This window comes from Gopherus flavomarginatus, chromosome 5 (genome assembly GCF_025201925.1).
Source record: "Gopherus flavomarginatus isolate rGopFla2 chromosome 5, rGopFla2.mat.asm, whole genome shotgun sequence".
NCBI lineage: Eukaryota > Metazoa > Chordata > Testudines > Testudinidae > Gopherus > Gopherus flavomarginatus.
The window spans coordinates 103,313,079-103,328,770 of record NC_066621.1 but is presented as its reverse complement, the minus strand read 5'-3'; the positions used below and the strand labels follow the sequence as shown (position 1 = coordinate 103,328,770).

Genomic DNA, 15,692 nt, shown 5'->3' with positions numbered 1-15,692 from the left:
TTAACCAGATTAGGTGAAAAGCCATTATTTCCACATTCTGAATTTTTTTTCAAGTCTTTATTACACATTTCTGTGTTTTGATATGCCATTTATTTTTGAAACTTTTTTGATTTGCCATGGTCTTAGTCCTCAGTGAAACAACATTTTTGGCAAGTATGGAAAAAAGTATGGAAAAACTGTGTTGGTTAGAAACTATACATAAATGTATACTTGGGGTGTATTACATAGAGTATTTTTCTAATTAATATTATTAGAGTAACTTCATTTAGAGCATTGTCCGAGACCAAGATATAATGTTTGGTACAACAGGAAAACAATATCTAAATTGTACATTAATAGTATTAAATAGTTACAAAAGGAAAAGATCACTGACACAGGAAAAGGCACTTTACTGCTTCAAATGTTAAAATACACTTTCCAAAAGATAAGTGTTGCATACAATATTAAGACTAAGGAAAATACTGACCTTAGTCTTCCAATATGATGTGTGCATTTTGCTGCTGCTTATGTGTCAAAGCATCAAGGTTTTTGATAGACAGCATAGAAGTAGTAGGCATTTTTATTGACTTGGGTAACAAATTTATTATAGAGGACTATATGCCAAGAAGTTTTTGGGAACTTTTTACTAGGGAAAATCTAGAGAGTATTTTTACTAGGGAGACTCTAGAGAGTATGTCCATAACATGTGCTGAAAATGTGGAAGTTCAAATAATAGTTCAGTGCATTTTATTAAAATGTACTTCTGCCCCTGGAACAAGCATAAGGAGGGAGCCCTCTAATACATTACATCTTTCTTCCAAAGAAAGATAAGCTCCCCTTTTACAAACTTGTATCAGCTAGTTCAGGAGTTGACTAATTACCCAACAGTAGTAAAATAAACATTCTTCTTTGATTTGAAAGAGAGTCCTATCTGGAGAAATAAGCAAACAATTGGGATTCATGAGGTTCTGAAAACGAGGAGTACTTGTGGAACCTTAGAGGCAGAGGGGCATTGCTGGCACATGATGGCATATATCCCATTGGTAGATGTGCAGGTGAATGAGCCTCTGATGTGATTAAGTCCTATGATGGAGTCCCTTGAATAGATATGTGGACAGAGTCCCTCTGCCATGTACATTGGCTAAACCAGACAGTCTCTGTGCAAAAGAATAAATGGACACTAATCAGTCGTTGAGAATTATAACATTCAAAAACCAGTCAGAGAACACTTCAGTCTCCCTGCTCACTCAATTACAGACCTAAAAGTCGAATTCTTCAACAAAAAAACTTCAAAAACAGACTTCAACGAGAAATTGCAGAACTGGAATTAATTTGCAAACTGGACACCATTAAATTGGACTTGAATAAAGACTGGGAATGGATGGGTCATTACACAAAGTAACTATTTCCCCATGAAAAGAACAGGAGTACTTGTGGCACCTTAGAGACTAACAAATGTATATCAGCATGAGCTTTCGTGAGCTACAGCTCACTTCTTCGGATGCATAGAATGGAACACACAGACAGGAGGTATTTATACATACAGAGAACATGAAAAGATGGAAGTATGCATACCAACAGGAAGAGTCTAATCAATTGAGATGAGCTATCGTCAGCAGGGGAGAAAAAAAAAAAACTTTTGACATGATAATTGAGATGACTACTGTTACTCACATCTTCTTGTCAACTGTTTGAAATGGGCCATCCTGATTATCACTACAGAAGTTTTTTTTTCTCCTGCTAATAGCCCACCTTAATTGATTAGTCTCATTAGAGTTAGTATGGCAACACCCATTTTTTCATGGGGGGTGTGTGTGTGTGTCTTCCTACTGTATTTTCCACTGCATGCATCTGATGAAGTAGGTTTTAGCCCACGAAAGCTTAAGCCCACATAAATTTGTTACTCTAAGGTGCCACAAGTACTCCTCGTTCTTTTTGCTGATACAGACTAACATGGCTACCACTCTGAAACATCAGGAAAGAGTCCTGTGGCACCTTATGTACATGCATCTGACACAGACTAACATGGCTACCACTCTGAAACATCAGGAAAGAGTCCTGTGGCACCTTATGTACATGCATCTGACAAAGTGGGTATTCACCCACGAAAGCTCATTCTCCACAAGGTCTATAAGGTGCCACAGGACTCTTTGCTGCTTTTACAGATCCAGACTAACTAACTAAGCTTTTCCAAAGCTTCTGAAAACCTGCCAAGAATAGTATACAGTGGGGGGTGCAAGATCCTTTTATGTGATGCAGTTTCCTATTTCAGTCTCCCTTTGGGCCGGATCCTGCTAAAATATGAGCCTCCCTTGTGAGGTGCACGTAACTCAAGCCCCACTGACTTCATTTGGAGTTGGTATTTGCTGAGTATCTTGCAAGATTGGGCCTGTTGTTACAAACGAGAGCTATGACATACATTCACAGGAGACTAGCCATACGAATCGTCTCTGCTGTCCTCAGCTTGTCTCATTGCCCCTTGTTAGGCAGAAGAGCAGCACGTAGTGTTGCGTATCACAGGACTGGATTTCCACTCAGTTACAAATGCTTGACAACAGTGCAGCAACTCAACTGATTTCATTGATTTCAATGCCCCATTGATACTCTGAAACATGAAGTTCTGTGTTTGTCTTGGTTCTGCTGCTGACTCATTGTCTCCTTGATAAGTCACCAGACCTTTCTTTCTCAGTCCTTGTGGTTGTGAAATGGGGATATGTGCCTACCCCCATCAAAGGGGTATTGTAAAGATTGTCTTTGCTGTGCTTTGAACATATGTCTCTATAAAAATGCCTTACTATAGATTTTCCATGAAGTACTAACATTCAAATATAAACTGTTGAATATCCATGGAGACTGAGGTAAATCTTAGATTCTTAAAGCATTCTTTTCAAACCTAAGGACCAGTTCCATCCTGCACATCCCTCTTTAGCATAAGCCCTCAAGAGTCTCATTTAGAGCATGGAATATCGTTGATTTTTATTGGTTCTGGATTTGTTCCTTTACAGAATATTAGAAAGATTAATGTATATTTCTCCTGACTTTAATGTGCAGCATTTCAATTATGTATACACTAATATGTATGTGGAGTTCTGCATAATGAGGTAAATGCCAGTATGTGTTTTATTTTGATCATATATTCAAACAAACCCTCTTGGGGTGCAGGGATATTTGAATAAATTATAGATTTTTATCTTGACCATAGCATACGAAACTGCTTAATGTAGTGTTATGATTAAGAATTTTAATGGACGGGATAAAGAAATTCAGCCATAACCCAATCCTTCATGTATAATTGTGTATTCAACCTACCATTGTAGGCTGACTGCAAACTAAGCAGAGCTGGATCTGCCCATTTCGTTGGATGGGACACTGTCTAGGAAAATGTGGGAAATGTACAGTACTGAACAAACGTCCAAGCCTCGTTTGGATGTACTGTCTTTCAAACAAAATGCAACATTAAGGCTCTGACCACAGTGAAGCCGTTAATCTTTTGGTACTTCTAGTAAGACTAAGCACATTAGCACCAGTGTTCTAACTAATTTCCAGCTGAGTAATTTTATTAATGAAATTCTCACTGGAGTTCCAATTTGATATAGGATTCTTTCTCACTCTCTTTCTAACTTCTGTGTAGTGTTGCTACCTGGTGTTAGGAGAGACCATATTTCACTATTAGGTGATGTGAATCCTGAAATATATAAATGTAGGTGCAGGTATATACTCTGAAGTTGAGTTAGAGAATGAGATTGTTCAGAATGAAAGGCACACTGTAAACATAATTTATTTCGCCAACAGTGTTTTGTACATAACTGATCCTGGGTCACACGCTTTGTAGTCTCCTTTACTTCCTGCTTTTGAATTGTTTAAAGGTGATACACTATCAAGGTGTATCACCTAGCTTTTAAAATTACTTTATACTCTTCATGTATAAAACCTTTGGAAATTCAGTACTAAAACTTTGTTTCCTGATAGATTTTTTTTTCCCTGCTCCCTTGACCACTGATTTTTATTAGGTTGCTATTGGGGTGGACTGCTGCCAAGTTTTAATATATCAGCATTGAAGCATTTGAGCAGATGGTAAATGGGGGGGTGATTTGGGGAAGGAGAAGTAGATACAGTATCCATGTGTATGAATGAATAAATAAAAATAACGAGCTTTACAAACACAAAGGAGGAAGGAGAAAAGGTCAAATTACAGGACTGTTAACCCTAATCTTGTCCTCCATGCTTTATTAGTTAACCAGTTTTTTTAAGGAAGGACTTATTTCTGTTTAATTAGAATGCATTTTCAGCATTTTGTGTGAGTGAAGGACCCCTTTAGAGGGAAATGTGTGATAGTGTAATACACTTCTAAGGAAAGAATGAACAGATTTATGACAAATATGCATTAACTGTTTAAAAAATAACTGATTATCCAGTTCTAGTGCTAAAACTGTAACTACTTCTGTTCAAAAATGTCCCTAATCTTTAGAGATATCTCTGCTTCCATGAGCAGAAGGGAGCCCTAACCCCTTAATGCAGGACCAGAGGAAGCATGAAGAAAGGAGTAGTATTGGCTGCATGCCATAAGTCCTCCATTCGCACATTTTCTCCTAGACCAAATGGAAGCCCATCCTCAAATTTTCTATGGATTAGTGCCAAGGGAACAAATATTGGTCATGGCATATTCCACCCCTAAACTCACAGAGCAACTCAACTGTAGTTCTTCCCCTGCATTTTGGAAACCCACACTGAGAAGGGCTCCAGGGAATGTCAGTCTAAAGGGCTGGGTATTCCTGGCAGAACAGCTTTATGCAGTCTAAATGATAGTATAGAGGCCACCCCTGCCTATGGTATCATGTGGGTCTACTAAATTAGGGGGCTCAACCCCCTCAGCCTTTTCTGTTAGAAGGTTCACAAATCATGCGCCTGAGAGCAGAATGAGAAAAAACCGGACTTGAAAGTTGAAGAGTTTCCAGTCTCTTGGTCTGGGTTCTTCTATAACCCCCAGCATAGCACCAAAGTTCCTCACTTCACCTAAGTGAATTCATCCTTGCAGGACCCCATGAGGAAGTTAAGTAATAATATTCCCATTTTATGGCTGAACCGAGACTTATGATTTCTTTCAGCTGCCTCTTATTTTATGGGAAGTTTGTGCAATATGTATGTGCAGAACCTTTATGCTATCCTCCTTCATATCTCTCCTTAAAACTCACCTGTTTTCATATCAGTAAAGTACTCAATAAAGGCTATGCATGTGATGTGCTGTGACTGCTGCTAATTTATACTGAACATAATTGCCTCACTATTGCCTGTCCGAATCCAGCTGTTGTCTCCTCTTATACTTTGATTGTAAGCTCCTTAGTATTTCCTTTCAATGGATTTTCATTTAAATGTTCCCTACTCCTTGTATTTCAAGATAGAGAATTTCGATTTGCCCTCTCTGCTTATTCAGTTCCATTCATTATTTTGTATGCTTTTATTGTCTTATTTGTCTTTTCTTTATGGTAAACAGTCCCAGTTTCTTTCAGTATCCTTTCGAGATGAGTTGACCTCTGCAATACTGTGTTTGGTATTGGTCACCCCTGTTTCAGAAAGGATATTGCAGAATTAGAGGGAGTTCAGAAACTAGCAACAAGATGATATGGGGCATGGAAAAATTCTCACATAGACTGTAAATATTGGGATTGTTTATTTTAGAGATCAAACAAACAAGAAGGGACATGGTAAAAGTATACAGCAGTAATGAATGGTATTGAGAAATTAGATGAGAAACTTCTGTTCTCCATGTCTAATATACAGACACAAGGGACATCCAACAAAACTGAAAGGTAGCAGACTCAAAACTGATAAAAGGAAATACTTTTTCAAACCACTGAATGGGTGAAAGTTACTGGTTAAGCACCTGGAATTAGTTTATTGAAGTGCTAAACCAGCTTTTGACAGCAGTAGGCTTTTCTGCAGGAACAGAGAGAATATCTTCTTTATTTCAGTTTATTGAACTATTTCAGTTCTAAAGCTATTTCTTTCAGACTATTAAACCAATTGGGATTTGAAAAAGCAGGGAAGCTTGTTTTCCTCTTCCAATGTATTAATAAAAACTAGATGAGAGGATGAGATCTACTAGTTTTTAAAATCTTGAAGGTCATAGTGACCAGAAGCAGTCGGTTCAGTTCACTAACTACAGATATGTCCTTTTGTTTAATAAATCAGTTGGTTATAAATAAGGCTACATTTTAGTCACAGGTATTTTTAGTAAAAGTCATGGACCGGTCACAGACAATAAACAAAAATTCATGGCCTGTGACCTGTCCATGACTTTTACTGTATACCTCTAACTGAAACTTGGGCAGGGGGCTGTAGGTGCTCTGAAGGGATGGACCAGGTGGGACGCAGGTGCTCTGGGTGGGTGGCCTAGGACCCCTGCTGGTGCTGGGGCGGGGGAGTGGGATGGGCTGTGCACAGGCCAGGCCCCCCCACTGGCGCAGGGAAGGAGGGGCTGGCAGTGGCATATGGCCAAGGACTCCCACCGGTGCTGGGGGGGTGTTGGCAGGGCTGACAGGCTCCCTACCTGACTGTGTGTCCCTGCCACTCCTTGGGAGGAGAAGGGCACGGGGGCTCTGCGTGCTGCTTCTGCCACAAGTACCGGCTCCACAGCTCCCTTTGGCCGGGAACTGCAGCCAATGGGAGTGCAGAGGCAGGGCCTGCAGGCAATGCGCGGAGCCCCCTGGCCCTTCCATGAAGGAGCTGCAGAGACATGCTAGGGGGAGCACCTCCCCATGAGGTAAGCTCCACCCCTCATCCCAACCCCCTAGCCCTGAACCCCCTCCCACACACCCAAATTGCTGCTGCTGGCTCAGGGGATGCCTGACTTGGACAGTCCCTGAGCCAGCGCCAGCCACTGCAGAAGTCACGGAGATCACGGAAAGTCCTGGAAAGTCTCCAGCACACTGAAGCATAGTTGCCAACTTTCACACGGTAAATAAGTACCCTGACTTTCACAATAAGCCAAAAATCAAGCTAATCCCATTTCAAAACACGGCCAAAACAAGCCAGTCCCTAAGAATCCCAACACACTCTATGTGACTAGACCCCCCCCCGGCTTGCAGTCTGGGGCTGTGGTGGGTCCGCTGTGCACCCCGACTTTCTCTTCTGCTTGCCCCTGCTTGTCGTGCCCCCCCGCCGCCCCTGCTTGCTGGGACCCAATCAAAAAAAGAAGATGCTACAAGTCAAACAAGTTACTAGCCAACAAGCAACTCTCACACCAATTAACCCAAAAACAAGCCCAATTTCTGCAGTTTTTTCCCCACGGGTTTGGCATGTCTGATTTAAGGTCATTTTATTGAACTAATAAAAAAAGCTGGTTTTGCCCATTGAATTCTAATTTCCATCCAAGTAGAGCTTAACACAAATCACAAATAAAAAACTAATCTGGTAAATAAGAAATGGATCATATATCCATTTTACAAAAAGGCATCCATTTTATAAAATATAAAAATTAAGAATCTGAAAAAAATATATGTTAATCTATATAATTGTTTAAAGAAATGTGTATAGATATACTGTTTCTTTCTGGTTGCAAAAAGGACCAAATTTAATGTAAAGGCTTTATTTAGTTGCAGTTCAGCATGGTTACAAACAAATGAGATTCAGCTTTTCTTTAGGAAAATGCCTAAATTGCAAATGCAGAGCAAGATTAAAATCTATTATTTAAATGAAGGTTTCCTTCTTCCTGATTTAATCATGATTACCATCATTGATTTAAATTGCTTTCATTTAAATCAATCCACCCTGCACAAGATATTGTAGAAGTCAAGAATTTAGCAAGATTCAAAGAAAGATTGGATATTTTGTATGGCTAACAAGAATAAAACTATTATAGTAGATACTAAAGGACTTCATAAAGAATATAAAACTTCATGCTCCCTGGAGAGCAGTTATCACATATGTCTACTGTGGGATTTCGTGCACCTCCTCAGAAGTCTGTTGCTGTAGAGGAATCCCCAGTTTGAGACACCTGAATAGGCAGGTGTCAATGCCAGGCCTCAAGCCTACACCATTACTGTGTTGCCACAGGTCTTTCCCTTCATTTACTTCACTCTTCCATGGAGGTCATTCTATATAATACCTTCAGACCTTGAACAACATAATCCTCCCCAAAGTTCCCTTGCCTTCTTTTCTGCTTGTCTCTAAGCCTCTTAACAGGTCCTTCCTACAGTCTGTCCTTTCTGCTGCCCTAGCTACCTTAATGGAGAGCCCCACTCCAGGTTTTTCCTCGTATCTAGTGTTTCTTAGAGCCATTGTGGAGAGCATAAAGCACAAACTGCTCCCATGAAGCACTGCAGACAGAACTATTTTATATAGCGCTGCCTTTCCCAGCATCCGTTGCTATCTCACCCCCCATTCTGGGCTGAAGTCAGGTATATATGCTTGCCATTAAAGACCCAACACCACTACAGTACCTTAGATTTCTGTTGCTATATTTTTATTGAGGACTGTGCTCTGCAGCTTTTCAAAGAGTCCCCTCTCTATTTTGCTCTACAATATTAGCGTGTTTACCATTGGCAAGGTTGGCTGGCTCTGAACTTTATTCCATGGAGCCAACTAAATCTTCATGAATCTCAAGTATTTCAGCAGAGGTTAACCTCCCCTATAATTGAGGGACTTGTTTGCTGTTGGCAGTGATGGGAAAGGATTGTTTGCTTTTAATCGTTGCTCATAAATGAAAACTTTATAGCAAACTTATTTTCATTAATAGTGAAAGATGGCTCTCATCACCAGCCAGTCTTTATAGAACTATAAAAAAGTTATGTCAATCTTGGTTTAGCAAAATTTCCATTAGATGCCAGCTGTGTTTTAAACCCCTTTTGTGGTAACTGGCTGAGAGCTCCCACCATAAGCATTAATGTATTTCTTGTGAAGTACTGCTTCAGTAAGCAAAGACAACTCCATTAGAAAGTATTTTGAAATTATTCAAGAATCGATGGTGGTGGCTTTTGCATTACAACCTGTATGTTGTTTGACCATCTGCTTCACAAAATAAGTTGAGCTTACACCTTTGTAAAAGTCTGTTATGCAGATTGTGCTAGAGCATATATAAACTAAAAGCACTGTCTCCTGGTAATGGGGAAAAGTTCTGTGCCCTGATTTGTATGGTAACTGAAGTACTAACCTAACTGTGTCCCTGTACATAATTTAACAAGATGCTTCCATTTACCATTTCAGGTCCCATTGAAATCAATCAGACACGTCAGCTTTCAGGATGAAGAGGAAATTGTTAGAATAAATCCTCGTGATATTTTAATACGTCGTTATGCAGACTACAGACATCCTGACATGTGGAAAAATGATCTGGAGAGGGATGAGGCGGACTCCAATATACAGTTTTCTAAGTCCGACAATAAAAAATCGGACTATCTATATCCATGTGTGGATGGGACTAAGCTGAATTCACTAAAAGACCCGAAGAGTTCTGTGGTATTTAAAACACAACCTTCCTCGTTAAAATTTAAAAAGTCAAAAAGAAGGAAAGAGGATGGTGAGCGTTCTCGCTGTATATACTGCCAGGAGAGATTTAATCATGAAGAGAATGGCAGGGGAAAATGTCAGGATGCTCCAGATCCTATTAAAAGATGCATATACCAAGTTAGTTGCATGCTTTGTGCAGAAAGCATGCTATATCACTGCATGTCAGATTCTGAAGGAGATTTCTCTGACCCCTGCTCATGTGACACTAGTGATGACAAGTTCTGCTTACGATGGTTAGCCCTGATAGCTTTGTCATTCATTGCCCCATGTATGTGCTGCTACCTCCCCTTGAGAGCATGCCATCACTGTGGTGAGGTGTGTGGGTGCTGTGGAGGAAAGCATAAAGCTGCTGGATGAACAGTCTAGTGCCAAATAGAGCTGAAAATCTTTGTTTCCAGGAAGCATCTATCTTGGATTTGTGGAAGCTTTTGGCAAGCAGAAGGAAATCTTATCTCGTGTAAGAGAAGCCTGATGTGGAAGAAGCAGCGAGACTTGTCAGACCTTAGCATTTTACAAATGCTAGCTGCCATGCCTAACTATTTCCTTTCAGTGCATGGTGTTTCGTTGCAAGTTGTGAAGGAGTTTGGAAAAGGAAGCCTTTTCTTATTATTGGCTATAAAATGAGTATATAAACTGCAGTTATACTAAAAGGGATTAACTTTTGCCATTTTGTACATTCATGGTTTAGGTGTTGGGGCTCTTAAAAGAATTACAAATTATTTGAGAGGAAATTAAAAGTGCACTAATGACAGTTGATTTAAGACTAAGAAAAGTTAATACTTGGCAAATCAGAAATGAAACTGATTTAAGTGCAACTAAATCACTTATTAATAGATTTTTGGAAGCAACTTTATATATAAATAACAAATGTTTATATTTAACTAAATGTGTAAGGTACGAATTATTACATATTAAACTTTCCTTCCCCCTTCCAGTTATATAGTAGGTATGAATCATATCTACAATCACATTCCATGATAGTATTTTAAATATTTAATTAGTTTATTTAGTAGCATTTCTATTCCAGATGGACAAATTGGTATTTTCAGTCCTATTTCCCATCAGCTACAGTTTGTATTGAGTTGTATCCATGCATTCTGGTAATCTCTAAAAACCTTTTAAAATATTAATTATTATAGTCTTGAGTGACCAATATTTTTTTGTTAAGCACAGATGTAATTGTCTAAAATGTTCTAATAAGAACACGTTTATTTTTCTATATAAATGACTTTGGTTTCAATAATATAGCAAAAAGGAAGTTGTTTTCTGTTACTGAACCAGCAAGTTGTTTTCTTTTGGGGTGTCTTCCAAAAAAGATTTTACTGCATTTACAAATGTTCAGCAAAGCAAAAGGTCCAATAAGGGAGTTGCAATGGTATCTCAACAGTGTTCTCAGTTTATCCTTCTGCTAAGATTATGTTCAACTGTTTATCAAGTACAATGATTAAACTGAAAGATTAATAATTAACAAACATTGAAATTGTTTTATTATTTTGAATTGTAGCATCTTTTTTATTTAAACTGGCAAGAATAAAATTATTCTGTTTAAAAAAAAAATTAACAACTTACAGCCCCTGCAAAATTGGAATAAATGTGTGTGTGTGTGTGTGTACACAAAATGTATATAAAACTGGCCATGGTATTATATTACTAAATGTTTAATTTACAGAGCAATTGGTCAAGTATTCTAACTGGTTAACTGTTAGAGAATCTTTAAACAGATAGTGGTCATGACTCTTCTTACATGGTACAACAAAATACATTCACTCATAATGTTTATTGTCATGTTAAAATTCTAACAGAAGTAAAGGTATTCATTCATTTAGAAGATATCCCAATAAGGTTGGAGTGGGAAGGAATGTCCCTTGTACACTTTTCCTATAAAAAGTTGCATAGTTGATTTTTTTTTAAATAACCTTAATTTTCTATGCATTTTTCTCTGTGTGGGTGTATGTAACTTTTCTTTCTTACATATATTAAAGCTTTTGTTAGTTCTCTTCCGTAGTCCAGGAATCAAATTCTGAACAAATGTATATAACACTATCTGTCTGTAAAATACTTTTTTAAAGAAAACATTTATATTTATATGACAGCTCAAATTGACAGCATTGTGTACATAGAGCATCTTGAAGTATTATTTCACATTGAAAAGAAGACAAATATATTGATAACTGTAGAAGTTATGAAAGAGCTTCTAGTTTTGTACTAAAAATTGATTGGATGAACTAAGTCCAAGAATATGACACTGTAGCAGCAGTCTTAAATATCGTTTTTACTGTTTATATATTTGAAAGCTGCTACTCTGGATGATTTTCATGCTTTACGTGTTTTCAGATAAACTTGATTGCCTAGAATAGACTGTTACTTAAACTATTCATTAGTGAAATGGGAATGTTTTCCTTGTGAATAAAAAATATTTGTAAGTGCTAGGTTTTTAACAAGATTGAGCGAGGTATGAACAACCTAAGAAAAAAACTTGCTGGCTGTATAGGAAAATACTGTAGAATTGCATTGTGTATATACTTCTGGAAAAAATGAGTTTAACAATTTCCTCTGAGCACTATTCAGCATAGTGCAACTCCTGGTCCTGTACTGTATTTTATATGCAACATATATGCTTTAATATTTTTACTGAATGTGTGCAGTAATATTTTCAATTCGCATTTAACCACTTTGCTGCTAAAATTTTGTCCCCATCCTTTCCTTTACTCTTTTAAAAAAATTGATCCATTTGAAAAAAAAAAAAAACAAACCTTAATGTCGTTATCTTTTTTCACCATGGGTCTTTCTAGCAGTTCACCCAGTTTAAGACTAATTGAAAGAATTACCATGATTGTACACTGACACATGGGTTGGAGGTAGCAGAGCACAGAGAGGCATACATCTCTGTACTGTTTGGGTTCTTACTCACTTTTGGAGGCACTTTCTGAGTATCCAAAAATAGACACTTTGCAAAACCATTCAAGGACTGTCCCTTGCATCCCACTCCTTGTCTGTGGCAGTGTTAAGTGACATTTAACTTTCCTTCTGAAATCTTTTCTCAAGTTTTTGAAAGGGAAGAGGGAAACTTAATACAATATTTTTTTCTGAAAAGTCAGAAGTCAAATTTTACTCATGTGACTTTGTAACAGAGCTCTGTGCTGCCATATGGGAGACCTAAGTTTTAGGAAACAGCCATAGAAGATTCACTTTCCTGGCATGGTGAACTCTACAGTTATGAAAAGAAAGCATTTAGTCTCCTGGGGAAAGAGGTCAACTGTAGCACTTGGGCACCACCTATTGGAAAAACTAAAGGCAAGCATGATTACGTAGCCCAATCATGTATTGTAGCTATATTCCTGTACAAATTGCCTGCTAAATACAACAGTACATTGTTTGAGGTATGAATTTAGTAAAAACTATCCTTAACTGGAAGTTGGAATAAGAACCCTTACTCTGATTCCTGAGATCTTATGCCTTTTAAATGTTTCTATTACAGCTGACTTTAAAAATAAAATGTTTGCTACAGTACACATTTACAAAGTGGACCATAGATTATATGAAATGAGCCTACAATATAGAAGTATGAGTCGCTAAAATCATGCTTGAAAAAAGTGTTCTACCAGTGGACCTCCAAGAATAACTGGGTTGGGTTTTTTTGCCTTTGTTTGGGGTTTTTCTATTTCCAAGATGGTGGTACAAAACACTTATGTAGATAGAGAAATTTAATTCTTTGAGTAACTTTTTTTTTAAACAAGCATGAAGAAGCACACCATCAACTCAACAGTGGTGAAGTGGGGTGCCTATAATCTTCTAAGCAAGATTAAAACAAAATACTGAGAAACCTCTGGTAAGTAATTGTTTGTAGAACAGCACAGTAAATGGTTGCATAAAATTCACAAGTGTCCAGCACGAGTTATGCTCTGGATAAACTATTTCAAAGAATGCGTAGATTTTTGCATGTTGAAATGTAGCACTCCCATTTCTGACTTGGTCTCTTTTGAATGATCTTTCCATGTGTACTTAGAGGATAATGTTGAAAACCCTCATGTAAATAATGCACAATTTTTAAATTGGACTTTACATTTTCACAGAATTTACACCACTGTATGTGGACAGTACAGTGATGCATACATATTCATTAAAGAAATATCAAGATAAGGATTACCAGAGGGGGGAGAGAGCCTTATGGTACTAGTAGTCAGCAGCCAAGTGGTTAAAACTTCCATATGCTTTGGTGCACTGATAAACGTAAGCATTTTTTTCTTAAAGCTTCTTAAATTGCAAACGTTGTTGTTAGTTTTGAGGTTTCTAAAGCATTACCTAGTGGAGAAACAGTTGTATTTGAAGCTACAGTATAATCTGTACATAGATTTTCATTCGTGAACACTGCCACTTCTTTTGCTTAGTGCCATTTGATTTCCACCTAACGACCTCAAAAAGTGCCTCACTTGTATATTATTTCCATTAAAATCTTAACAGCTATTTCTTTCTACTAAATAATGTATGATTTAGTTTCTCATGTCATAGATGTATTTCTTCTATGTATAAGAATATAGCTTGTTACTTTTGAATATATAATGTAAATACGCATATACAAGTTTGTAACTGTTTTGTTACATCATACACTTGTAAGCTGACATCAGATAATATCATACAACAGTTTGAATGTTTTTCTGCAATTACCTGATTAAAACTATCATGAAATTAAACCTGTGACATGTTTTTCCCATTGTCTTTTGGGGCTGCTAAGAACAACAGTATATAAGAAGTTAAGTATTGTTGCTGGAGAGGAGAATACATATAGCATTAATATTTATAAAGTGTAATCAAATCTCTAATACATTTGAAAATTTACCAACCACTGTGTTACTTTGAAGCTCTTGCATTCTTTATTCTATCAGTTTTAAAGGTGTTACTATTACATCTTAATCAAATACTTGCCTGTTCCAGATTACTCTGTGCTCATTAATAGTACAACATGAATTGTACCTGCAGTCATACTATGGAGCTGACTATTGTTAGGTTTGCTGTTTTTATATCAGGTTTGTTTGTTTGAACTTCTGTTGAACCATGCAAGACAATTAACCACTTTCATTAAAACCTTATGTCTGGATTTTAATTTTTAGATTTTTCAGAAACATATTAAAACAATGAACACTCGCTACAGAAGGAAAAATTGAGTAGGATAGAAAAAAATTAAATTAGCCAAGTATATGAAGGACAAAAATCTGTTCAACAAAGAAGAAATTCAGTGGAAGATGGACCTATAGAAAGCATCAAGGTTGGATATGATTTGAAAGGTCAGTTGTCAGAATTTAGTACAGACTGTTCTAAATTCAATTCCATGTGCCTCTAGCTCTTGCAAATGCTTTCACATTTGTTACACGTGATAAAGTAATCTCTGGAGGGGCTTTGCTACATGCTTCCTCAAACTATTCCCATGTGTGAATACAGCCACTCATCTAACAAATACCTGAGGATAGTTGGTCTAGTTATGGTCAAAAGGACTGAGCATGTGACTGACATAGCTGACTTCCTGGGGCAGCTAATAGATGGAAAAGGTAGATATTGCCATAAAAGGGAAGTAGGCAAACTAACACAGAGACCAGTAAGTCTGTGGTTTTCTACAACCCTGGGGTTGGGGGGAGAGTATCCTGGGGGAAATTCCAAGTTGAAATGCATAAGCAGCAAAGGACACTTGACGTAGTGTTCCATCAGGGTCTATTTATAAGAATTAAAAATGTAGGCGGTGCCTACTGTCTGCCTCAAAGAAAGCCATCTCTACCATTGCCACTGTCAACTCATAGATGATAAATATCTTTGCATATCCTGCCCTTCTAAAAGAACAAAACAAAACAAAACAAAAGGATAGATGTGGCTGCTTTTAGCATTAAATACCAGAGTAAACACAGATTCTGGGGTATCAAAAAGTTAAATCTAGAACTGAAGGCAACACATAACATACTCTAGCTTGCAGCTAGAAGTCTGAGGGGACAAGAGTGCAAAAACTTTCCAGCTGCTCTTAATTGCTTTGCAATTACTGTACAGAGCATGAGGCACTTTTAACAGTGGGTAGACAGACATTCATGTCAGCGGGGCCGGCTCCAGGCACCAGCGCACCACGCAGGAGCTTGGGGCGGACAGCAGCAAGGGGCGGCACGTACGGCTCTTCAGTGGTAATTCAGCAGTGAGTCCCTCAGTCCTTCTCAGAGGGAAGGACCTGCTGC

General features: G+C 37.9%; 1 protein-coding gene across 1 annotated transcript in view; it reads left to right on the top strand.

Annotated features, from left to right (window-relative positions):
• SPRED1 (sprouty related EVH1 domain containing 1) overlaps positions 1-14,174 on the top strand; it is a 117,109-nt gene extending 102,935 nt beyond the window's left edge. Inside the window, exon 6 of the mRNA XM_050954855.1 lies at positions 9,181-14,174. Coding sequence (XP_050810812.1) covers positions 9,181-9,840 — 660 coding nt within the window. The 3' untranslated portion in view covers positions 9,841-14,174. The remainder of the gene's footprint in view (positions 1-9,180) is intronic.
• The last annotated feature ends 1,518 nt before the right edge of the window (positions 14,175-15,692 follow it).